This window comes from Setaria viridis, chromosome 5 (assembly GCF_005286985.2).
Source record: "Setaria viridis chromosome 5, Setaria_viridis_v4.0, whole genome shotgun sequence".
NCBI lineage: Eukaryota > Viridiplantae > Streptophyta > Magnoliopsida > Poales > Poaceae > Setaria > Setaria viridis.
The window spans coordinates 34526077-34551524 of NC_048267.2; the positions used below are offsets into that span (position 1 = coordinate 34526077).

The window sequence follows — 25448 nt, forward strand, 5'->3', positions numbered from 1 at the left end:
GCCTACCTGCATTCTCCTGCAGTTTGTCTCGCTCAAATTCAGGCTTGCTGTCCTTTTTCTCCTTCTGGATAAAGAAAATTGGGGCTCGTTGTCAAGCTACAGGCGGCGAGACAGCCACAAATCGAGGCGAAATTCTGCGTGCGTACTCGCCCGCTAGTTGCTTTGCTCCTACTACCCGACGAAGAAACTTGGCAACCGGCGTGCTGGACCATGCATGCATGATGTATCCAGCTAGATTGCTAGATGCTGTGCTTGCCAGTCCACGGCTACGACCTCTCCGGATTGGAACGGCTTTGGCTTGGTAGCAACCGCCAGGGTGAGGTGAGGACCGATCCGCGGTCCAGGGACGAGCGACCCGGAAAGTACACGGCCGGGGCCCCGCCCCGCCTTGTCGGCAAACAAACCCGTCGGATCGGAGCCAGCCAATCGCCCGTGGATTACAGACAGTACACAAGGGCGACGCGGTCGGAGAGCTACCGGCCGCCGCCGCCGCCGCCGCGACGCGAACCGAGCGAGCAGCTTCGTCCCGGACTGCTGACTGCTACGCCCTGACCCCGCGGCGCGTCGAGCTGTACTCGTACAGCGGCGAGGGCTACTGCACGCAGGTGGGTGGGGTAAGGGTACGAACCGTGCGACGGCGACTCCGGGCAAGTGGGTGCGCTACGCGGTCGGCACGGGCAGGCACGTAGAACGCGGGAGAGTCTCTCTCGCCGGTGGTAGTGGTACGGCCCAGCTAGATGCAGGCTGCAGCCACTCCCACGCGCGGCGGGGCACGGACGCGGCAGATGGTTGGCCGGGCGTGCAGGCCTGTGGTGGAGTGGAGCCCGGACCTGCGCCACGTGGCGCCACGTCGGAGACCGCGGGTGGCGACCGTGATCTACCACCAGCCGCTCCCCTTTATTATCTCCCCCTCGCCCGGCGGTGAGCAGTGCAGCTCGGGTCGGCGTCGTCCACTCGTCCGTCAGTCACAGTCTCTCTCCCCCCAACAGGAGCTCATTAGCCCGTCAGCCGAGCCAATAATAGCGCGGCGTCGCTCGCCTCCTCCCGTTTTTATTCCAACAGGGAAGGGGCGCAGGGGAACACCAGTCTACTACAACCTGCAACCTGCAGCCGCCGTTTCTACGCCGTGGCTCGTGGCGTTGCTGCATCTCTTCTTCAGTTGCTGAAGCTACGCGAAGAAGAAACCTGCAACCGCCAAGCCCAAGCCAGCACTGCGTAGGCTGCATCGCGGATGGCCGCGCCGCACCCCTCGTCGTCCGCGCGGGCGCGCGCGCCGGCGGCGGCGGCTCGCCCATTGCATCCCCTCGCCGGCATAGAGGAGGGGGAGGCCGTGGCGGCCGCCCACCCCGGCGCCCACCGGATGCGGCGCAAGGGGAGGAAGCAGAAGCAGGTGAGAGAGAGAAGCTTCTTGATTTCCTGCATCGGAACAGTGTCTGTTCTTTCTCTTCGTTGTTCTGCTCGTGCTTCGAGCGGTGCTGACGTGGCTGTGCTGTCTGGACACGCGGCGGCGCCGCTGCAGCTCTGGCCCAGAACGGTGCTGCGGAAGTGGCTCAACATCAGGTCCCCGGAGTCCGACTTCAGCGCCGACGAGGGCGACACCACCGACGACACCGACAGCGAGGTCGAGTACGAAGGTCAGTGATCCACTCACCTCCACCTCCAGGCCTCCCCTCCCAGTCCTTGATCCTTCACTTCTCTTTCTTGCACATGAGCTGCTTACTTGCTTAGTTCGGTCTGCTAAATCAGCATGCTCCCATTATGAAGAAGCCAAATCAAAATTCCCTGTGCCGTTGATGGGATAAATGTTTAACAATGCTTCGAGTTTGATCCTGTTTCCCACTGTTCCCACGTGGTGTTACAGTTTACCTGATGCTCTTACATCTTGCTTCGCAATTTCGCATGATGTATTTGGAAAAGAACTGGCCTGGTCTAATTGGTGAATGCTACTTTTGCTTCCGGCCAATCAGGATGACTCTTTGCCTGGTGCTTACTTGTCCGTGTTACTGCATGATTGCTTCCAGCAGCAGGATCCAGTTTATTTTGATTTTTAGGGGGAAAGGTCAAAGTTGGATGTCGACTCCAAGGAAAAATTGGAAAGTGACTCAACTATTTACTCGTAGCAATTGGAGATATTGAGTCGATTCTACGGTTGTTTGGTTCCTCGTGCTGTGTTCCTAAGCTTTCTTTTTGCCTTGGTAGATTCTCCCTTCCTTGAAATGAAACAAATATGGACGTCAAAATCAATGAAATAGCAGAATAAAATGTTATTCCTTGTGATTTGCAAAACGATAAGATCTCCATTCTGTTCCTAAGACAGCATATTCCGGCTTTTTCAATGAACTATAAAAAGTAACATAAAAGGAAATGAAGGTCTGAATCTGATTGCACGAAATACAGTTGCAGCACATGGTAGCAGGTAACTTTTGAAAAGGGAAAACATTGAGTATGGTACTACGCTTTACACCTTTTGGCGGTGATTTCAATCTTTTAAAACATTTATTGCTTTTTGGAAAACCTGCTTTTCGCTAGATTGTCTCTCTTTTTTTGCAACTGAGGTTTGTGTTGATTCTGATCAATGTGAAGGATAATTGTCTAATAGTTGCACATGTAATGGAACTTGAGCAGAGATGTGCGCATGGGAGCGCAAGATACATGATGAAGAAAGGAGCCACCATGGATTTGGTGCTGAGACTATTGATAACTTTCTTATGGCTGATATCAGTTATTATTATATCTGGCGGCAAACATTTTCAATGAAATATTTGCAATCAAATAGGAGGAAGTTCAAGATCACTGCCCTTGAAAATATGGTCTATGATCATACCAGTTTAGCTATTTTCAGGAGATATAATTTGTAATTCATGCACAGAACAGAAGGGGTTCTATCAAATAATTACAATTTACTCATACTTTCCATTTTCTTTTTTAAAAGGTTTTCTTTCCCCTTACTGTTAACCACATCGTAAGATGTTAGATTGGCGAATACAGTAATGCAGCTGGCAAACTAAGATATACTGCTAGTTGTTCTATTACTAATTCTCAATAAATACCTCTAAAGCACCTTTGAAACATACACACTGGTGCCTTAAATTTTTTTAAAAAGATTAAATTGTCTGAGAAGGCACATATACCTCTCCAATGCATTGATAGTTTGATACTATCTATAAAATATTGCAGGAAACCAATTGGGGACGGTTCCCTACGGGCTTCATAGAAGGCGCAAGTCTGAGACCCTTCGTGCTCAGTATATTGATGTTAGGGAACTAAGGTATGGATTCCTTAAATATTTTTTTATCTACCCAACTGTTTCTTGACAATTTTCAGTTCCTTGAATGATTACTAGTTGTTCCTCAGATATCGATCTTGCCTATCACAATTCACAAGCATACCATAAATATCATCTACTGAAGATGAAAAAAAACTTTACTCTGATCTCTGTTCCTCAACATCGATGGTGCCTCGATGTTCAGGATATGCACGGGAACATGGAATGTTGCGGGCAGAGTTCCACCTGATGACTTGGATATTCAAGAATGGTTAGATATGGAGGAGCCAGCTGATATATATGTTCTTGGGTAAACAACTGAACCTCCCAGCTTATCTTATTTAATACAAAGACCACCAATCATCTTGCTGTCATGCCTTCTTTCATCTGCAAATGGTTTGTCCCATGTAATAAAAAAAGTGCTATTATTATATGATGTTCGCTAATTTATAACTGCTATTTCTTTTGTTTTATTTAATAAGAGGATTCGTTGTCTTTCAGGTTTCAAGAAATTGTTCCACTGAATGCTGGGAATATATTTGGTGCTGAAGACAACCGTCCTATTGCTATGTGGGAGAACATTATTCGTGAAACTTTGAATAAGATTAGCCCAGATAAACCAAAATATAAATGTCATAGTGATCCTCCTTCTCCGTCAAGGTTCAAGCCATCTGATGATGCTTTCGTGATGGAAGATGAACTTATTAGTGAGTCTGATAGCGAAAGTGATGGGGAAGTGCATCCGTTGAATGAACAAGATTTGATTGCTTCTGTTGATGGCATTCATGGTAACAAGTGGGAACACTCCGCCAATGAACCTGAAACAGCTTTACAAGATGAAAAGTTCAGCAGGCTACCTTCAATGAAGACTTTTGATAGATCCCATAACTTAAGTTTTAAAGAATCTAATTTGGAAGAGAAGATCTGTCAGAAGCTATTAACTAGAACACTCAGTCACTCAGAGAGGCTTGGAATGATTTGGCCTGAACCACCATTGGATATGTTGGCTCAGTGTCTTCCGGACAGCACGAAATCATTACCTTCAGGGAAGGCGTTGCGAACATACTTGTCTTTCAAGTCAGTAAATGGAGACTCCGGCCCATTTCCAGAGGATAATCTAGTTCCTGATTTAAACGTTGACTATGCAGCAGTTAAAAGGAAAAGACCATATTTTGTAAGGATAATAAGCAAGCAGATGGTTGGAGTGTATCTATCAATCTGGGTACGAAGAAGCCTCCGGAAGCACATTCAGAGTCTAAAAGTATCGACTGTGGGGGTCGGTGCTATGGGCTACATTGGTAATAAGGCAAGTTTCTATAAGCGACATCACTCTCAAATCCTTTCTTATTCATCTAAAGAAATTCTGCTGCTGCAAAACTGAGTTTCAAATGCATGCTTTTAAGAGAAGTGTATGTATTTGTCTTCACTAATTCTAATGTAGCTGGCGTTCTTTTGTAGAATACCTTTGTTTTCGAAACCATTGTCTTCTAGTCTGGCCAGTCTCATATCACTTGCATTTACTTTTTAGTAGTACACCAATGTTATATTTGATAAAGAGCTGACGTCTTCTTATTTTGGCATGCTTCAGGGATCAATATCAGTAAGCATGTCAGTATATCAAACACACTTTTGCTTTATATGTTGTCACCTGACCTCTGGAGAAAAAGAGGGAGATGAACTAAAAAGGAATGCTGATGTTCAAGAAATCCACCGAAGGACAGTATTTAATCCGGTTTCCAGAGTCAACATGCCTAAGACAATATATGACCACGAGTAAGTAATAGATTTTGTATCAGTTATAGTTTGCCTCTACGTTTTGGCAGTTCATCTGCTACTTATTTAATAATAGTTTTGAGTGAAATGAGACCCAGTAATTCTTGAATATTGTGATGCTGATGGAACTTTTGGTTCCATTGAAGGGGTAATTGATATAGTGTGGACTAGCAAGAGCATATGGTCTAGGGTTGTGCACAATCAACAAACTACTTTTAGTCTACTAGTCTAGTTCATGCTAGTTTGATTTGGTAAAACCTGAAACATAACAGGAGTCTTAGTCTATTACATTACATTAATCTGCATCATAATCTGAGATGTGGTATTTCTTGAATGCTTCAGAAGGATTGTGTGGCTAGGTGATCTAAACTATAGGATCAACTTATCATACGAGAAGACACATGAACTCATCTCCAAGCAGGACTGGAATGAATTATTTGGGAAAGATCAGGTTAGCTTTCACCAGCATACTATAAAATGCCCCTGCTCTTATCAGTTCTAGCTCACCATTCCATTCTTTTTTTGATAGCTGAAAGTAGAGCTGAAGAAGGGGCATCTATTTGAAGGGTGGACCGAAGGGGTCGTCAACTTTCCTCCAACGTACAAGTACAAGGTTAACTCAGACAAGTACATAAGTGATGAACACAAATCTGGAAGGAGGACACCTGCATGGTATGCCAGCCTGAAAAGTGCATAAGTTCCTCCGCTTTCTATTTCTTTTTGAATGACTATTTCATATCGTTGGTTTTGCATGACACGCCTCTGGCCATATGTTCTTCTCTTATTGATGAAAATATCTGAATTGAAGTTATGTTCATAAATCTCAAGTTAGTAGTGGCATGTACTAACAGCAAATTCTCTTTACCTATGTAGGTGTGACCGAATTCTTTCCCATGGTAAGGGTATGAGGTTACTGTCATATAAGACAGTTGATCTCCGGCTATCAGATCACCGCCCTGTGACTGCTGTGTACATGGTAGATGTTGAGGTTTTCTCTTCAAAAAAGCTGCAGAGAGCTCTTACCTTCACCGATGCAGAGGTCGAGGAACAGTTCTCATTCGAGGAGGATAGTGCTTCTGGAATATACAACCTTGGACTATGTTAAGTCCAAGGTAACCTTGCACACATGCACAATAAAATTGATGCTTTTTCTCAAGTATACAAGGAAAGATTGACACGTTACCGCTTAATCAGTCCAGCCAGTGCCTCTCTATTTTTCAGAGACCAGCAATTGGAACTCGGAAGTAGGTAGTCCCATGTACATTTCCTCCATGCTCTGACCATATTTCGAAATCAGATGTCATGTGTTTCGCCATTTTCTTTTCCTCTCCCCCCTCTTAGTGTGGTGTGCCTCGTATGTGGAAAAATAATCTCCTCTGTAACAGTCTAACTGTAATTAAAATGTTGAACACTAAGTTTCCTGGCTGACTGATTGTGGCAATGTGCAGTTTCAGACTTTCAGTTCCATTGTATTCTTTTTTAAAAAAAAAAACGTTCGGTGCAGCAAATGTTCCTTTTAGCTTAATTTGTCTCTGTTTGGTCAGGCTATTGTGGAGTTGTTTAGATTTGAACTCATTTCTACTGGAGTAGATGGAGATCTTTAGTCTGCATTTTGCACTGAATTGCTACTTGTGCTTGCAATTTCAAGCTATCGACCGGAGCATCTAAGATACTCGTTTTCCTTTTGAGTCTGAACGGAACGGCTACCAAGGTCTGGAGCATCCTGTTGGCTGTTGTTTGCAAAACAGAAGTATCGAATGATGCAAAACAAACAACAGCCGACCAGGGATTGCTTTCAGATAATCTAACGCTGTACTGCATTGATGTTTTCCTGGTAGGAGGCAGAGTTAGGAAGGTTAACCGGTGGAAATGGCAGGCGTCGGTGGGGGCGACGAGTCGACGCCGGCGAAACGCGAGACGCACTCGAATCAACCGCCTTCGACAGCAGCGTACCGCACAGTGCTCGCCTTGCGCCGGCCGTCCCCGCCGCTACGAGGCCCTGTCTGTGAATCTGTGTACGAGTTTTCCGGAGACGACGATCGGGCGAACGGTGTTAATGGCTCGCCGGGATTGGAAGAGGCGCGAGAAGTGCAGATCTGCCAGCTCCCTGTTTTTTGGGCTGTTAGCTGAAAATAGACCTTGGGCCGGTGTGGCGTAGTAGGTTTGAGGAGGGATCCCTTCTTCCTTCCCTGACTATCTAAACTCTGGTGAACAGACTGTGTGAGTAACTTGGTAGAATGTAGAAACTGATCAAATCATGATTCCTGGGATTATTGTGACCATATAGCTCATCCAGTGAAAGCCACTCATAACCATAATCCATAACATATTTGAAAATTTGTATAGGAAATAGTGCAACTATCCAACTCATTAGTTCAAAGACACAACACACAATGGCACAATACATATTAGCTCTCATACCAACAATTATTCTACCTTTAGCTGTGTACACACTATACAAAGTACGCATTGCCTCAAAGCTCAGCCAAAATCTCCACTATATTAGCATCAAGCATACAGAAACAGAACCACGTCCACACAACAGCAACAGCACGACGCCCCACGGCAGTGCTACCCAAACTGAGCAACATACAGCACGCAACCCCGGGGCTTTTATCATCGTTGCCTTGCCTTCGTACTGTACAAACGAGCAACCAAAACCCCTAGCTTCTTCCTTCATGAAGCCGAAGCCAAACCAATCAAGTTGTAGAACAAGAGCTCCCAGATCCCAAGACGGGGTTCTCCGTCATCGTCGTTGTCAGTATTTTCTTTCGCAGCTTCTCTCTTTGTCAGTGACATTGCACACCTTGTGTGCGCAGCATAGGCCCTCAAGGATCCCCTGAGGCCACGGGTGTTTTATTCACATGTTCAAGAAGTCAAGATTGCAGATTTGCAGGCTTCTTCTGCCAGTATTGCTCAAATCTCTGCCTTGCATACTCCTTGTAGTCGAAGTCAATGTCGTTGACATGATCCTGCACGTGATAGAAGTTAGAAAACAACACAGGAGGTTTTAGTTTTACAGTGACAAAATGAAGTTTCTGACGCATGAACTCACTGAGATTATTCCCCAGAGGCCCCATACTAGATGACTGGCTAGCGTGTACTTCTCAATGCTTTGGAGCAGGCTCTCCACCTCTTCCGCATCAGGTTCCTCACCTGCTAAGTAGTTACACGCAATTAGAATTTAGGAGATATGGTCTACGAAATTACAATCAGATAGGCAGAGAATATTCATGGTGAATAAGGACACCACAACTTTGAATCTAAAGAATGGTGCGTTACGTTTCATCACATTATATGGAATCTGGAAAGTTGGTGAATTGGTCAGCATTTGTGGTGTGCCATCTTCCTTTTAAAATGGATGATTCGTTTTGTTTACCCTGGGTGTTCTATAATTGCAAGACACTCTATGGTCCTGTTTCATATATGCTGAAATTGCCAAACAAATAGCTTATTGTGTTTTTGACAGTGCTGAAAACTTGTATTCCGTGACTAGATGTAAGACTAGGCTCTAAGTGCATCAGGAGTGTAAATTTGCATCACAATGACATGCTCAACTAAAAATCGTGCAAATAAATTCAGACAATCAATGAGAACAATGAACTCATACTTACCAGAAATGCTCAGGTAGGTCTTGACGAAACGCTTCTGCTCATCAATATCTGTTATGTAAAAGAGAACAGCACATGATGAAGACTGAAAACCGAACCAAGATTAAGCAAACTGATTTATAAAGAACAAAAGAAAAGCAACAGTCCAAGAATCAGCAGTTCTCTTAGTGATGCAATACCTGGATATTTGTTGTAGTCCAGGATATGAGGCTTTTCTGAATGATAGTCAGCCGCCATCTCACAGAAATGGTTAGCAATGTCGTATGCAACTGGGTTAAAGCTTGCATACTCATAATCCTGTAACAAAAAGAGAAGGGGGCTGTCATGAAAGGTTGGTACGCAGGAAAAAAAGTAAGGACAGCACGCATGCATCTCTCACATAGTAGTAGTCTCCAAAACTAAAACTGTCTTTAGCAGACGCCAGAGGCGTAACAACTTAGCATGTCCAGGTTGGAGGGAACACAAAAGACACACACCAACAAACGTGAAAGGGAAGGGAGAAGGGCGGTCCCTATACGGTATTCCTGTTTTAAACAAGGCAAGATGTGTTTTCAACAGAACAGAAGTCTTCCTACCTACCCATGTTCAAGATATTCTCATTTCATAGCTGTATTCACATTATAGGCACATAACCAATAATTGAGAATGCCAAAACGAATATTGCTAGTACAGAAAAAATATAATTAAGATTGGAAGGATGCGGATGCATAAAACTTACAATGATGGTCAGCATGTTGGACTCTTCATCAATCATGATGTTGCCGTACTGAAGATCGTTGTGACAAAATCCAATCCAGTGGTAATCACCTGAAACTTCGTTCTGCAATGCAGTAATCTCACTCTCCAGGCTGTCCAACCGAAATTCTTTGGCTTCATCAGTTGAGCATAAGTTCTTAGCAGTTTTGAGCCAGTTCCTAGATTCATGTAAGCAGGTTCAGACATTGGTTCCAAATTTAAAAATTTTAGAAGTGACGCTTAATTATGTAGCCACAAGGACCTCACCTTAGTCTGTCCCAAATGAGCACAGATTTGGGACCAGGCATGTCGAGGTTGTGGAATTCCCTCAGTTTGGAAGCAACAAGAGCTGAAATCTCAGGATCGCGAAGGTCAGCAGCTGACAGTGTCTGAAAGAAACAATCGTATTAGCACCTGAAGTGACGTAACAGATTGAACAGGCCCATAACATAACTTTTGTCACCCAAAAACTTAAGCAGAAAATTTAGTAGTATTGCAATTCTCACCAAACCAAGAAACCATCATAAGAAACTCACCTTTTCATGAGAACGACACAAATAAAAAGGCAAATGAAGAATCTCGAAAGTGCTACAGCGACGTGCAATTTCTTAGCTAGTACCTAGCAGAGCATAATAATTTACGCTAAAGAGACTCCAGGGAGGGAGTTAGACCATGCATAAGGCCTAAAGCTAATTCTTCCTAACTTACTTTGTCATCTGTCCCAAGTCCAATCAATTGCTTTGAATTTGTAGCATTTCTGAGAGAGACGTTTCCTCTGGTCATATGGGCAACCGTTTTTCAAATCCATTCAATATAAGTATGTATTATACAGCATCATCAGCTGCTGACTTTGCACCACAGGTTCGTTGCAAGGACAGGAGATGATCAAAGCAACATAGATACAGTTGATAAAATAGTAGCTCTACTAGCACTAATTTGCCGTGCGAAATAAACACCGGTTAGTTGTAAAATGGGCCAGTTCTTTTACTAATGACACGAGTAAACATTTTTTAATTGACTGATAGAGACATGAACCCTAAGAAAGGTCCAAATACAGAGAATGCTAGATTCCCACGGCAGAAATTTCAAAGAACGAGAACCACGCTGCATTAAATAGTAGGCCCCATATCAATAGAATCTTGGAAAGTATCAACAAAAACGGCAGCTTTATCATGTCTGAACTCTAAACTGCAACTGGTGAACTAGAAGATGAGAACAATAAATAATCTCGTAGAAGACAAATTAATACTAAACACGACCTAATTTAGCACCAATTTCAATTAGAACCCATAGAAGAATGAAAAGTGAGACAAGAATCGGTCATCCGAAGAAAGGAAAAGGTGCATGACAATTCCTAAAAACTGGGGGAAGCTACGAGTTCCATGAGGATGCGGATGAGCAGTCGAGCAGAGGAGGGGAAACGAAGCTTGAAGTACTAGTCCTATAAACAGCAGGTAGTTTGATAAGAGGCGGTATCGAGTAGGTAGGTACCCTTGCGTGGATGAACTCCTCGACGCGGCCGTTGGGGAAGCGGCCGAGGAGGCGGGGGCCCTGGCCGTGGCGGGACATGCACTCGAAGGTGCGCACCTCGTCCTCGCGGTCGAAGAAGAGGTCGACGCCGTCGCCGTATATCCGCACGAGCACCTTCCTGACCTCCCTCTCCCCGCGGGGCTCCCCCGCCTCGCCGCCCGCGGAGGGGACCCCGGTGAGCCAGCGCACCTGGTAGACCTCGTTGGTCATGGCGCCCTTGAGCGGCACGACCTGGAGCGCGCGGCAGTCCGCCACGTCCGCCCACGCCGCCGCCAGCTCGTGCAGCAGCCGCCGCGCCTCCTTGGGGATCCGCGGCCCCGCCACCGGCGCCACCTCCGCCGCCGCCACCGCCCGCGCGACCTGGCTCTGGTTCTCGATCGCCACCATCCTGGCTAAATTCCCGCACGTTCCGAAGCGTGAGAAGAAGAGGAAGGGGGGATTTGGCGATTTCTTATGGAAATTCTTCTTCTCTTCTTTCTTTGCTGAATTTTTTTCGCTATTCTAAATTGATTTTTTTTCCCGATCAAAGTGAAGCGAGATTAGAGCTCGTGTTATGATTTGGGAGGGGAATGGCAAGATGGCTATCTGCTTCGCGAATCAAGGAGGGGGCGCGTATAAATAGAGTCGGTTGCGCGAGGTTTTGCGGATGGACCCTCCAACTTCCCTTCATTCTGGGAAGATGTGGTCGAACTACACCCTCTTGTTGAGATAACGCGTTAGCCGTAACATTGCTTCGTGGGGAAGGTTCGTCTCATAAAAAATACTACTCTGTTTTGTGGGTCAGTTTCGAGCTTGACCGCGGGAGGCACTTCCCGTTTTCCGTGACAGCATGTGATAAACGCTTTCGAGGAGCGCATGGTCACACACTCGCTTCATAGTCATATATGAACGAAACACACATTTTTTTATGGTTTTCTTATATTTGTTTTCTACATTATGCAAGTCGTGCAATGTTTACTTATCACTTACATTGGATCGCTTTATGCTAATTGGTAGCTAGTTCATCTACCATTTGTTACTCATATCTTCCCGACAATAGCATGGATCCTAAGTTCTATTAGCCACAATGAGTTGATGACTGAACTTTTGCTGATAAATCCTTGAATGAGCTGGCATGCCTGCCTGTACATTGTGTTTTCTTAAAAAAATTACTCTTTTTAATTAAAAGCTCTTTTTACTAAGAATTTAAGTTTGCACGTGTTGAATCTGTATATATGCTTCTTATCTTTATCGAAAATCACTAGTTCGCTAGAGACCAAGGTTATCTACCACAGGACCCGCATGGATCCCAGATTCCATGCGATCTTGGATTCTACCCAGAATCCAAAAACCCCGCAAAGCGACGGACATTTCAGATTTCTGAAGAGGAGGGTGCATTGCGCAAAACGGGAACAACGGGACGGACTGGCAAGCTGCCCAATCAGCACCGTCCAGCTGTACGGTGGTCATCGACCGCATCAGATCCCGTGTGTAGGCGTGGGGGCTGTGCCAACTCTGTGGCCCGCGGTGGCCACGCGTAGCTTCCGGACACGTCCCTTCCGCGGGCCGCCTTGACAACGTGGCGAGCTCTTTTTGGCCAGACGCGGTGGGATCCAGTACGGCTGCGAGCAACACGGAATTGGTTACGGCGAAAGAGAGGAGAACGGGGAAGGGTGTTGGTCCGAGCCGTGCGTTTTGATAAACTATATCCGTGACATGCATTTCTGCGTGCATATGGGATGAGTTGATCAATGATCATGCATACCTCTAACCGAGCTTGATATGGGCTCTAATGAAGGAAACTAAAAAAGAAAAAAAAAAACGTGCTTCGTCAAAGGCACGTCATGTTTGGCAACCTTATCCATCTGAAAATACATAGCACGTATAATAAAAAAAATTAAAATGAGCGGATGGTCGATGTTGACCGGGGACTTTAGTACACCCCACTTGTGGACCAGGACTCCATGCACGCACGCGTGGTTTGAATTTTGTCACATACTTTTGGGGCCGCAACTGCAAGCGACGTAGCGGTGCTGTTAAGACTTAAGACGCGATCACTCACTCTGATTCGGTGTTTCGTGCACACTTGATCACGCACCCGCATGCATACCTCTAGGAGCACTAGCACTACGCCACCACCACATGACAATTCTAGCCTTTACCGTCAAATTATCAGTACCATGCAAGCACGTGTTCCGTTTCCGTGTTGCTTGTCCAGATCGAGCAGCAAAAAATAAAAGAGCCTTACCAGCCAGCACTACGGCTGCTCACCCACATGATAACACTGCCGAGGCTTTGCAATGTTTACCATTCGATCCGATGGCGCAGCGCGTGTTTCTTGTGTTCAATGGAGGGACTATATAGTAGTTTTTTTTTTTGAAAAGTAACAATATAGTAGTTGGAGTATTTGGTTCCGTGGTTATGCTGATCCGATCTCTTTGGCGTCGCCTGTGCAGCGGTGCCGAGTGCTGGATAAACAAGTCCCAGGAGTGAGGCCCGTCTTTGATTTTTCGTCATTCACCCGTCACCGGGCCGGACCCTCTGTCGGTCCCCATCCGGCCATGCCCACGTGATGCACTCGCGCAGTCTGCTCCCACAGTCCGGCTCCCAGTGTCCCACTCGTTTGAGCAGGCAGTAGCATGTGTATATGGGGCCCACCTGCCGGTGAGTTCACCGTAGCAGACTAGCAGAGGACATGGCACCGCCCAAGGAGATCACAGTCACGCTGTGGATAATCACATCATCAATGACTTCCTTTTTCTCGTGGGCACCAGCGAAACTGCCAGGCACCTTCGCTGGCCCAACCGCCACCTCCCGGCTCGGTTTTCACCAAGCAGAGTTACCAGGGCTCTGACAGCGATGATCTCATTACCAAACTAAAGCGAAGGTCATCACCAGATGAAGCGATGGAGTCACTTCTACATATAAGTAATTCCTTTATATCTCAATACGGATATGATTTAATTTTGCTCGCGCTTGCACAAGTAGGCGACCTTGGGTTCTTTTTAGCACTGTTCATTTGTGAAAAGGTTATTTGCTTTATACCAAACACATTCGCATGCTCATGTCTTGCCATGCACATGCATGGGATATTTATCCATATTCAACTGAATTGCCAGCAAAAATCTTTAAAAATAATGACATATAACAAAGACATCAACAAGATTTATGATACTAGCTCAATACAATAATGATTTGTGTTTGCAGGATGTATATATCCTTTAAGATAATTTTACTTATTACTAGTCCTTTCATGCACATTCACATATTTTCATCTTTATCATTTTCCAAGTAAGTCATTTCAACACCGTGAAGTTAATTCATTAACCCCTGGAGGTTACCCTCTCTATCCAAAATCATCTTACTATTGGAGATTCTCGTTGGTCATCTAGTCAGAGAAGCTGCAAACAGCAATGCAGCTCATCACCTTCGCTCCATCAATCGTCTAGTATGAGCACTAGTGCAAGCTTAACACACTACGGGCCCCATTACCTCCGCATGCATGCAGCAGGCATCTCTCTACCTATTGCATCCGTACACATGCAAAGCTGTCAAGAAACAAGTTTCAGCAACACCTTCGCTGGCAAGAACACAGTTGAATCACTGAAACGGTCCAGGCGTTTACTTTTTATCCGGCCACGCCTAATTTTCAGCAAGATTATTTTATGGTCTTCTCCTATTCAAGAAATTGGGTATTTTATTGGTCATGATGAACAAATAATTCAGCTACTAGATTATTAATCTCTATCGATCTCTGGAAATATCAGTGACGGAGTTATTGACCTTATTGGTGGTCTATCTCTCTATTCCCATTTGGAAACGGTAAATGTCAGTGACGCGGGTACCTTATTGATTGGCTATCTCTATTGACCTATAGAAAAGGTCAAGGTGAATATTACTTTACTGGTTGTTCATCTCTATTAATCACCCGAAAAAATGTCAGTACGTCAATGGTGATATCTCCCGAGCCAAGAAAGCTATATTTGTTCTCCGACGAGCGTCAGCAAAGCTGAGAGCATCTATTGAGGTTATGCCATGGCCTTATGGGACATTCAGATTTGAAACCTTGTTGGTGACCCTCGGCTAGCTCGTTACCCTCGTATCAAGAGGCGAGGACGATGTCTCGATAAAGCTACAGCGTTACCTCCGCATGCACGAGTACGTACTACCACCAAGCAATCAAAAGCTGCAGAGGTCACACCTAATCTCCGCTTGCACGCTGAGGCTCGCTGAGTGCCACCGGCGAGAAGTGAACCATCGAGGTTCCCAAGGTGTGCACAACCATGCCTTAAAGTGCTGCATTACCTTCAATCGGTGGAATCACCTCTTTTACAGTAAATGTTAATGAAAAGTTACTCACCTCTTTTACAGTAAATGTTAATTCACTAACATGCAGGTTTCTGCCAGGTAACCACCTCTTCTCCACCTTAGTCTAACCCTTTTATACTGGACTTTCACTCCTTTTTGCAGGTACATTAGTTATCAACCCACAACCAAGTCAAGATTCACCACATGATATATTGGTTTTCATATGGTATATGGGTTTTCTTCAGTGGATATCTCTTATTGATCTTGGATTCTCACTATTTATTGGATTGATCTCTATTGGAGTTCATCAATCATTGGTCCTTCATTATAATGGTTTTCATCAACAAGTGGCTTTCACCTTTGCAAGGGCAATTCAACTACTTTGGTTTTCAAAAGCGCTAAGTCCTCACCTTCATTCCTCGTCAACTACAAGGTAACTAACATCGAATCCATCACCCTCTCCCTAACACCAAATCTACCTCTTTTTTTAGAACAAATTTCTCATGCATCTATCACTGAATTGGTTTTGGCAATTGCAATATGCAAGAGCTAAAAACCCTTAGATCCAAGCTAACCTTCGCAAGAAAGCTAACCTCTTTTCCATTGTCATTATTTCAAATGACCAATTTTTCCATCATATCTTGATTCATACGCTTATGCAGGATCTTGAATTGCAAATCTTTAAACTAAAGCTATTTATCTCTTATTCGAGAACACAGTCATTGTTAAAAATGTGATGATATGTGACACATCGAAAGCAACCATATAACAGGTTGCCAATTCGATAATGCAATTTGCAAAAAGAATAGACCTGTGAAGGTAAGGTCAACAATCCTTAACCTTCACAGGCTAGCAATCATCAAATATATACTAGATTATGTGCAGGATATATATGAGGCTTGCACAAGTACTAGTCACTACTTTCTCTTGCAGGGTTTCTCATATGCCTAACCCCTTGATATATCTATTAGAATGCATCCATTTCATTTATGTGCATCAAAAGCATCTCATTGCATGAATTCATTACTTTCATGCACATATGAAAGAACACCTTTGCATAGGGTGTAAAAGAACGTGCCTGTGACGTGATAACTTTACTTTTCTGTTCGTTAAAACACCTCCGCACAAGGTGTCAAAAGAACGCACCTGTGACGTGATAACTATACTTTTCTGTTTGACAAAACACCTTCGTATGGGGTGTAAAAGAACGCGCTTGAGACACGATGCAAAATTATCGTATTTCTATAAGAGAAAAGATAGGAAAGCACCTTCGCATAAGGAGTCAAGAATAAGCTAAGGCGCGCCACAAAAAGTGTTCGTCACCATGGCAAAAGAAGGGACGAACATGGTCACATACCTTCGTAAAAAGATTTGTTCCCTAAGAATGCGCTACGCACGACAGAAAGTCGGGTGATGACCTGCAAATTTACCTTTCTGCAATATTACTTTTGCAACTCGTGTCCAAAGACACCTCCGCAAGTTTACTTTTTTGCAATATTACTTTTGCAACACGTGTTCAAGGACACCTTCATTAGACAGTACTAATGCAACTTGTGTTTAAGGGCACCTGTACAAAATATTATTTGTATGATTTGGGTCCAAGGATGTCTATGTGAAATGGTGATTGCACCATTCTTTGCACCATATAAATAAAATACCTTTTCAGGTAGGAACCGTCATACCAACTTTACCTCAGTTGTAGATTCGATAAGGCTTGGCGCTGGAGGGGCTCTCCGTCACCTTCGGCATTGTCATCGACTCCGCCTCCGCTGCTACTTTGGGTTGAGGGGCTCGCCGGCACCTTTGGCATTATCAGCGACTTCACCTCCGCCGGTACTGCGGCTCAAGGGGCTCGCCGTCACCTTCGGCATCGTCATTGAATTCGCCACCGCCGCTACTTCGGCCTGAGGGGCTCGCCGTCAACTTCAACATCATCACCGACTTCACATACGATTCGACCTCGGACACCGCTACTATATCTACTACATTGACTACTTCAACTATTTCCACAACATGCGGAGCTTCTCTCACAAACACCAGCCAAGAGGGGCTGGGGGTGTACTGGAGGACCAGTCCATCCTAGTTGCCTGGTGCTCGTGAGAGAGTGCTTGAAGATGTTGGAGCTATCTTCAGCTACGACTACATCAGCTCTTGAAGCGAGGCCTGTTGATCGAACCCAGGTGTGAAGCCATAACCCGAGAGTGTTGCTAAGGAAATTCCTTGCAACTGGAGTTTGAATTGTAATTGGGCTTGTTAAAACAGGAGTAACTATTAGGCCTTATTGTGCCAGCCAAGACTGAATATTTGAGGAGCTACTGTTGAGGGAACGACTTAGGTGGACTAAGGCTAAGGACCCCTTGGTATAAAAGAAGTTCGAAACGGGGGGGTCTAAGGGTTTGTTTGTGATGGTTAAGACTTAGTTGTAACATTCTGATGCCTCTTTGTAAAGTTTAGTGATCTATATGTAATATTCGACCCTACCAATAGAATTAATATAAACAAACACCTCCTCCTCCTTATAAATAGAGTCCTAAGAGTCCTATGACTTGGAGGAGTAGACTCTTGACCATTGGCTCACTTGATCACTGGTTCACTTTGCCTTGGCTTATCTGTAATCCATGCTGCAAATGGCGACAATAAAATCTCCGTGGCCGTTGCTGCGTGCGGGGCCACTCGTTGTTACAAAAAGATCGGCGTGCCGGTTGTGCCCAACGTGTCGCCGCCGATGCGGATCGCCCAGTCAACTCGGAAACGCGGCCGTCTCTCTTTGGTAGCTGCAGCTACCGACTTTTTGTTTTTGATAAAGACTGCAGCTACCGACTTGTTTGCTTCCCAAACTCAAGCAGCAGTGCAAGTCTGCAACAGGACCCAAGGACGACACAAGGCTACAAAACGTTGATCAGAGAGTTGGTGCTCGGTAGAATAGTCAGAGGTGACGAACTGCCGAACCGGTGGATAAGTACCAACGCGGATTGGATAGATAAGAAGTTCATGTACGCGTATGTACATCGTGTCGCTGCCCATGCGTTCCTGGTGAGAACCGGTGCCGGCGTACGAGGTTTTCTAGGGGGACCGTCCTGAACCATCGCAGCCATGAAAACGAACCGGTGCACCGAGACCGGGTAAACCATGCAGCAAACCATATCCTCTGTTCCCTCTGGACGAGCCTTCGTTCTCTGCACGACTGCACCGCTGCCGCCGGTAGAAAAAGAAGCGGACATTTTTCGGACCAAAGTTTTGAGGTCAACATCTACATGGCGAAAGCCGAAAAGCCTACAGGCTCTTCCCCCATGTCGGTCCTAGAGATCTAGACCTAGCCTCCCCAATAACAAGCCAGGGGCCAGTCGGCCAGTTTTTGGTAAAATCTCCTGCAACATCGCCCTTCATCACTGAAGAAAGAGATGAGGTTCGTTCTTTGCTGACGTATGGTGATATACACATGCACAGCCATTGCCGTCGCCGCCTCCCCCAAGAAACACGGATGACCTCGTCTGACCGACCCTCTCGCCGCCAGCCATGTTGCCACTTGCCGGCAGAGCCACTCCCACCCCCACTGCCACTGGATGCCGCTCGGCACCGCTGCTTTTTCAGCGCCCCGAGAGCGGATGCGATCGGTGGCCCCTCGCCGAATTATGCTCATCCCGCCCTACAAGAAGTGCTGCGACAGATCGTGGATCCCGCTTTACAATTTGCGATATCGGGGTCGGAGGCATAAAGCGGAGTGTTCTGATTCGCAGATGATATGGCCCATGGAATGGACGAAATATAACTGAAAGATCGAGCAAGCCGCTCTCTTTCGGTCATGAGAGAGAACCTGCCGCATCCTGTTGGCCTTTGCAGGTTCTATTTTATTTTATTTACATTCCTTTTATCATAAAAAGGTTCTGGGCTTTGGAGGTTGAAGAATGAAGACAGTTGAGGTAAGAGCCAAGGCATCGTGCCGGCATATTCCTTCACCACCGGCAGAGAAACTCACGCGCGGTGAAGTGGAAGTGTTATCTTGTCGCCCTCAGCAGCAGGACACGAGATACACACTGCTGATCATCGGAAGTGACGGCTAGGTTTGCGATCTTTTGCGTAAGCGTACCACGACAAAAGTTTCTGTCCGGCCACCGTGCGCGCGAGCCCCAACAGCGTCGTGCGATATGGAGAGCGACCGAAAAGCATAGCCGGGGACGCTGAAAGCGACGAAGAAGCTTCAACAGTAGTAGTGGTAGCGACGTTGGAGAAGCATCCCATGCTAAAGGTCGTCGAGGGCTAAAAGAAAAAATATCGACACATCGAACAAGAATTGGAGCAACAGGGCCCAAATTAACAACACAGAACAAGAACCGATGAACAGGGGATAATGGTGCTGTTTCTAGAACATTGACCTCGGCCGTTTTTATAAATTTTACGGCATCGAGAGAAAAAGATAAAGCAGATTATTATTCTGATTTGCAGAGCTACAGAAAAAGATAGCCTGTGCAATGAACGAAATAACTGAAAGGAAGTTGCACTTATGGTCTGACTTCTTCCATCAGTGATGACCTACCGCAAATGTTTTGTTTTTCTTTCCCTCTTTGAATGCTAGCATGGTCTAAGGTATCAATGTTACAATGTATCATCTTCGAAGATTGATTGGCACCTATCTGCTATTCTGCTTCCTAGCTCACCTGGGAATGAGCTGCTGCCGATCACTGGCTGCGACAGTGAGAACTACGATCATTTGCAGATCATCTGCTTGGTAGAGATAGGAAGTCAGAGGTGACGAACAGAGGATGATAAGTATGAAGTATGAACACAACTGAACTTGCCTAGCTGCCCCGACGTGTAGCGATAAGTCAGAAAAACAATTTTGTTTGCTCCTGTTCCGTGACTCTTCTTTGCGCCACTGCTTCTTATGAGGGCCACTCGATCATGCAAAGTTTTGAGTGGTGAAAGTTTTCTTGAAACGGAAGACATGCGAAGACATAATTGCATTGAGGTCAATGCCTACATACATTGCTAAAAGCCCCCTACCGTATTGGCTCCTCCCAGCCTCCTACCGTCTCCTGCGACATGCCGAGCCGCCAGCTTTTCGCAAGATCTCCTGCACCATCGGCCTGAAAAAAGAGGGATCCTACCAATTGTTTGCCGTAACCGTCGCCGCATAGCACAAAGCAGATCATGGATGGCCCCTTGACCGCCCCTGCACCAGCCATGTTGCCACTGGGGGATTATTCTGCTGAAGCCAGCAGCGTTTCGCACCGCTGCTTTTTTCACCGGTCCGAGCAGATATGATATTTTGCCCGATCGACAGATGGTATGGTATTGTTCTCCGATTCTCCAAATAATGGCCACCTAGAAGAAGTCTCCATAGATCATCGAACCCATTTTGATAACTTGCAATAATTTCGGGCCAAGGAAATGTAAAGCCGAGTATTCTGATTCGCGTAGTAGCTACTGAACGACCGAATGGAACGGCTGAAAGGAAGCTGCCCTTTTGGTAAGAGAAGCAACCGCATCGCGCTCCGTCTTCTTCGGCCGCTGATGATCTTTCTTGGCGGATGTGGCCCCCAGCGGTTAAAAGCACTCACGACGGGAATGTCAAAAGCGTCGAGAAATCCGCTTCCTTCGCCTGCTGAAGAGTTCTGGCGACACCCACTAGTCTTTCTCAGCTCGAACCGCTGCTGATCCGTGATCGCTGCTTCACAAGCTGCCGTCATCTATCCACGGTACGTACACGGGGTCTGAACTCTGAAAGACTGAAGAGCAGGGCGTGTAGCAGGGCACTGGGAGCGCTGAAGAAGCTTCAATGGCACAGCAGTCTGCAGTATGTGCAACGCATGATTGGAGTGGCATCACGGGATAAAGTTGATCGTGATACGGTGATAGAGCTACAGAAGAATTCGACACACCGAACAAGAATCGGAGCCAGAGTTGAAAAGGGACCATGCACGGACTCAGAATTAGAGACGGTGCTGTGCTCTCTCTATGATACTGTCCCATCAGATATGACTTTCGTGGCGGAAACGCCGAAGCTTCGGTTGACGACTGGGAAAAGAACAGTGAAAATATCTGCACATTTTACCGCTTTGCTAGGAGTTCTCTGTTCTTTTTTAGTAGGAGCCTCGTAGTTCAGGCCTAAAGCTTTTCAGAAGGCCAGCAAGCCTTGAGAAGATTTTGGGCCAGACCATGGGCTGCGGAAGGGAGGTGGTTGGGTCAGTCGTCGGTGTAGAGAAAGATGGGCCGACATATAAAGGCCACAATCAGAAGTTATTATTGGGCCACAAAAACTGCTATTAAATGGACCGTCAAACGTTACGGCCGGGCCTGATTTTATCTGTTCCCTCAAGAAATGATGATGGGAGATGTGTATGCATCTATGAAAACGGTGAATCTAGGCAGCAGGCATCCTGACACATTCCGCATCTGTTTGGTCCCGCCCTGTTGCAGCAATGTAGGATTATTAGTAATCGTTGAGATCTGGGGGCAAAAAAACATGCTCTCTTCAAAATGCAAGGCCCCATCATAAGTCATATACATAACTCATATATATGTATTACCATAACATCATAATATAGCTAGGAGTATTAATATTGATTTCCTCAGAGGTCATAGCTTTATAGGCTAGATGGTATCAAAGGATATGTATACAAGGGACTGAACTAATAAATTTTAAGATTAATGAAAGTTTTTTCTCATTGTCGATGAACATGAGACCTACATATAGATTATGATACAGATAGATTATGAGGGCAGTCCCAACTCTCCAGGTCATCTGGTGTCCATAACATTAAATAGCTTGCTACATAAGAAAAAGATGATATGGCAACACAATTAATGAAGAAACAGAAGAAATAAAAATGAAGAAATCGTTTCTCATGAAGGAAACGATGTCGGCTCAACATCCGAGGGGCGAAGAAACGGCCTGGGCACGTTGGGACGCAGATTCAGTGCCGTCGCTTCTTGAAAGCATGTTGTAACTTCTCCTCCCAAATCTACCATGAATCGCACATCCAAAGGCTAAAATGAACTGCAACCTCAAATCTTATCTATTCGAGCTTTTTCACCAGGCGAGTTCGTCAGCAGGCGGGGGCGCATTGCGCCGCCTCCCGCGCGCCGCGCTGCTCTCTCGCGGGCTCGCGTGTTGCGCCGCCCTCTACGCCCCCGTGCGCTGCGCTGCTCTCCCACGAGCTCGCGTGCTGCGCCGTCCTCTGCGCCTTCGAGGAGAGGGCATGTGCTGCCCTCTGCACCTCGCCGCCGCTGGACAGGAGGTTCCCGCCAAGTCGCCGTGGAGGAGAGGGATGCGACCACCGATAGTACGCCATTGTCAGGTACATTAGTAAGCTTTTTTCCTTCTCATGACCTAAGCATGTGCACAAGACAACTAATTCACCTCACATTTGTATCAATCTGAGATCCCATGACTATAGAAGGTTAATTTTCTCAATTTCATGGTAGGAAAATCATATGCTCTAGTTGATTTTTGAGCCATATTTCTGTAACTGTCAATGCTGTGGAAGGCAATGGCAGAATTTGAGAAGGGGACACCTCAGGTTGGTTTAAGATTCAGAAATCTAGATAAGGCTTGGAAGTTTTGGGTTGCATATGGGGGTTGTAGAGGCTTTGATGTGAGGAAAAGGTATGCAAATGTATGCAGCTATGATGGCAAGATAACTTCATGCAGATTTGTTTGTTCCAATGTGGGTCATCGAAGAAAAGGGAAAAGAAATAATGTGACCAAGTGTTTTAAGCTAAAACAAGAACTGACTATAAAGCTCGGTAATCATAGTAAGCCAACTAAATTTGCTGAACCAAAAAAGAAAGTACCAAAGGTATGTTCTCAACTTGCAATAGAGAAATTTCTATGTGTTGTTGCCATTCATAGCTAATTAGTGATACTTTTGTTGGTAGAAACGAAAGCAAGATGCCTCCAAAGGAAGTGGAGAATGATGGTAGCAACAAAGGAGCAATCATGGACGTTGAAGAGTGCAATGTTATTGGCAATTTTACCCAACTCGTGACAGCTCCAATTTATGATGATGATATTCTTCATGTTGACAATCTGTTCTAATTTGGACTGGACAGGACTGGCAATAGTATTTTGTGGAGTAACTATTGTATTTTGTGGTCTAATTGTATAAGTGAATGGCCAAGTAATAGCATTTTGTTTACTAGAATACTAATTTGAGAGACTCAAAGTACCATGTATTGGTGTTGTACTATGAATGTCACTTCCAGTGATTCAAAATGCAAGCTTTGTTTTATGTTATGTGCATGTTAATTTTCTCATACTGTACTATGAATGTCACTATTGTTTGCTATTTTGTGTGCTAAATAAATGAGTCAAATTGTCTAAGTGTCTGGAAAATGCTAAAGATGGGAGGCATATATTGGTACTGACTTGACTTGAGAAGCAAGCAAAGGTACACCGTGCCTTTAAGAAGCAAAGGCGTGTCCGACGCGTTGGGCGCATTGCTTCATTTCTTCTCTGTGTGATTCCCCTTTTCTCCCAATCCGGTGCTCCCATCTCAATCCCGCCGTCATAGACCAGGCGCACACCAAATCTCTCATGCGGAAGCTCGACCCCTGCCATCCCATGGCGTTCTCCGGTGCTCTAGAATCCATCCCCATATCAGCACGGTGCCGTCTTCGATTTTTGATGGTCCTTGTGTGGCTCAAATTGCCTACTCGCTAGCTCTAATCACCCAGCGCGGCGACCGGCGGGCGCCTGTCCGGTGGTGCTACAGCCATTCGAACTCTAGGTACCGGTGCTGCTCCAACCGCTCGTGTTCCAGGAACGAGGTGTCGGTGCTCCTATTGTTGGAGCTGTTCCAACCAGTGGTGCTTTAAGCCTTCAACTGTCATTGCTCCAGCCACCGGTGCTCTAGCTGATGGTGCTCCGGCTTCAGGGCTGCTCTAGCCGATGGTATTCTCTTGTTCAGTATTAATTAGCATGATAATTTTAGAGAATGTCCAAGTCTGTAGAGTATCTCTTATTTAGCAATTCCTTTTGTGGAATTGATCCAAAGCTTTTCTTGAATAAATTGATGTTTGACCTGTCTATTACCAGTGTTCTATGTATCACCCAATTGTTCCATGCGAATTTGCTTTCCCAGTTTACACAATTCAGTTACGAAAAGAAAGTTATCTTTCTCATATCATTTTTCAGTCTAGGTTCTGTTGCAATAAGTTTATGTAGTGTTCTCTATAGGTATTTGGAAGGAAAAAGTCCAAATTACTACCCGCAACTATGACTGAAGTCCATATAACCCCTTCAACTATAAAATCGTTTACATAACCCCCTAGATTTTCGAAACCAGCTCATTTTTCACCTTTAGCACCAATCAAAACTAGTTTTGGCCACATGAACAGTGGATTTGCTTGTGTTTGATGACTGGATGGCCACAACATCAGTCATTGTGCACATCTGCTACTGGCTGGCCCTCTATGCGCGGCCACACATCCCTCCTATTCTCTTCTTCAGCGAGTTAGCAGCACCTTCCTCCTCTGCTCCACTCTCCCATCCGAGTAAACAATCCAACCCATGGAGGCCTAAAATACCAGCACTCCTCTGCACCACAGCTCTTCTACATCCAGATCCAAATTTGGCAGCTTTAGTACCACCTTACTCTCTTCCCCTCTCGCCTCTCCTATTTTCCTCTCTACGTAAAGCAATCCAGCAACGACTAACTTTATCCAAGCCAAGCCACAGCACCTCCTCACGCAAGCAAGCAGCCAAGCCCCAAGGCCAGCTCACGGTCTCCTCTCCTATGAGGCTGTAGACACTAGGACTACAGTGCCTTTGAGCCAACCCATCGCTCCCTGGTGAGAGTGCTACGGGTTCAGAGCTGCGCCAAGCAGGCCGGAGCTCGACGCCTAGTGTAGTGTGCCCGTGCAGGAGCTCCTTCAACTTGAAGCCGTCATCATGTCTTTGCTCGAGCTGCAGCGTTGAACTGTGCAGACCATTGCCACCTCTACGGCGACCAGGACGCGGCGCCCTCGATGACTGTAGGCCACCCACTAGCCCTTCATTGGGCCCTCACCCCTTGGCAGACTAGGATGTGGTGCCCTCGATGACTGTAGGCCACCCACTAGCCCTTCATCGGGCCCTCACCCCTTGGCAGAAGCTCTCATTTTTCGGCGTCAAGCCGCTGCCTCTATTGTAGCAGCAAGAGAAAGACGTCAGCATGACATGCAAACAATGATTGATGTTGTGGCTATCCTAATCATCAAGAAGACAAGCAAATTTATTGTTTACGTGGCCAAAACCAGTTTGAATT

At 45.8% G+C, this 25448-nt stretch overlaps 2 protein-coding genes across 4 annotated transcripts; one reads left to right on the forward strand and one right to left on the reverse strand.

The window, feature by feature from the left end:
* The first annotated feature begins 922 nt into the window (after positions 1-922).
* On the forward strand, positions 923-6503 carry LOC117855114 (type IV inositol polyphosphate 5-phosphatase 3). Of its 2 annotated transcripts, XM_034737392.2 has the most exons (9): positions 923-1390; positions 1520-1634; positions 3178-3268; positions 3471-3575; positions 3767-4571; positions 4854-5038; positions 5381-5489; positions 5568-5710; positions 5912-6503. In XM_034737392.2, the coding sequence occupies exons 1-9, from the start codon at positions 1232-1234 to the stop codon at positions 6141-6143; spliced, it is 1944 nt and encodes a 647-aa protein (XP_034593283.1). In that variant the 5' UTR covers positions 923-1231; the 3' UTR covers positions 6144-6503. The 2 variants fall into 2 exon arrangements, with proteins under 2 accessions (XP_034593283.1, XP_034593284.1); XM_034737393.2 differs by lacking the exons at positions 923-1390; positions 1520-1634 and having other exon boundaries at positions 3355-3575.
* Positions 6504-7347: 844 nt separating this feature from the next.
* Positions 7348-11511, reverse strand: LOC117855115 (probable choline kinase 2). Of its 2 annotated transcripts, none has more exons than XM_034737394.2 (7): positions 10876-11511; positions 9652-9773; positions 9368-9563; positions 8829-8946; positions 8653-8700; positions 8094-8197; positions 7348-8010 (listed from the first exon to the last, which is right to left on the reverse strand). In XM_034737394.2, exons 1-7 carry the CDS (start codon positions 11299-11301, stop codon positions 7915-7917), a joined length of 1110 nt encoding a protein of 369 aa, XP_034593285.1. In that variant the 5' UTR covers positions 11302-11511; the 3' UTR covers positions 7348-7914. The 2 variants fall into 2 exon arrangements, with proteins under 2 accessions (XP_034593285.1, XP_034593286.1); XM_034737395.2 differs by having other exon boundaries at positions 8094-8194; positions 10876-11510.
* Between the last annotated feature and the right edge of the window lie 13937 nt (positions 11512-25448).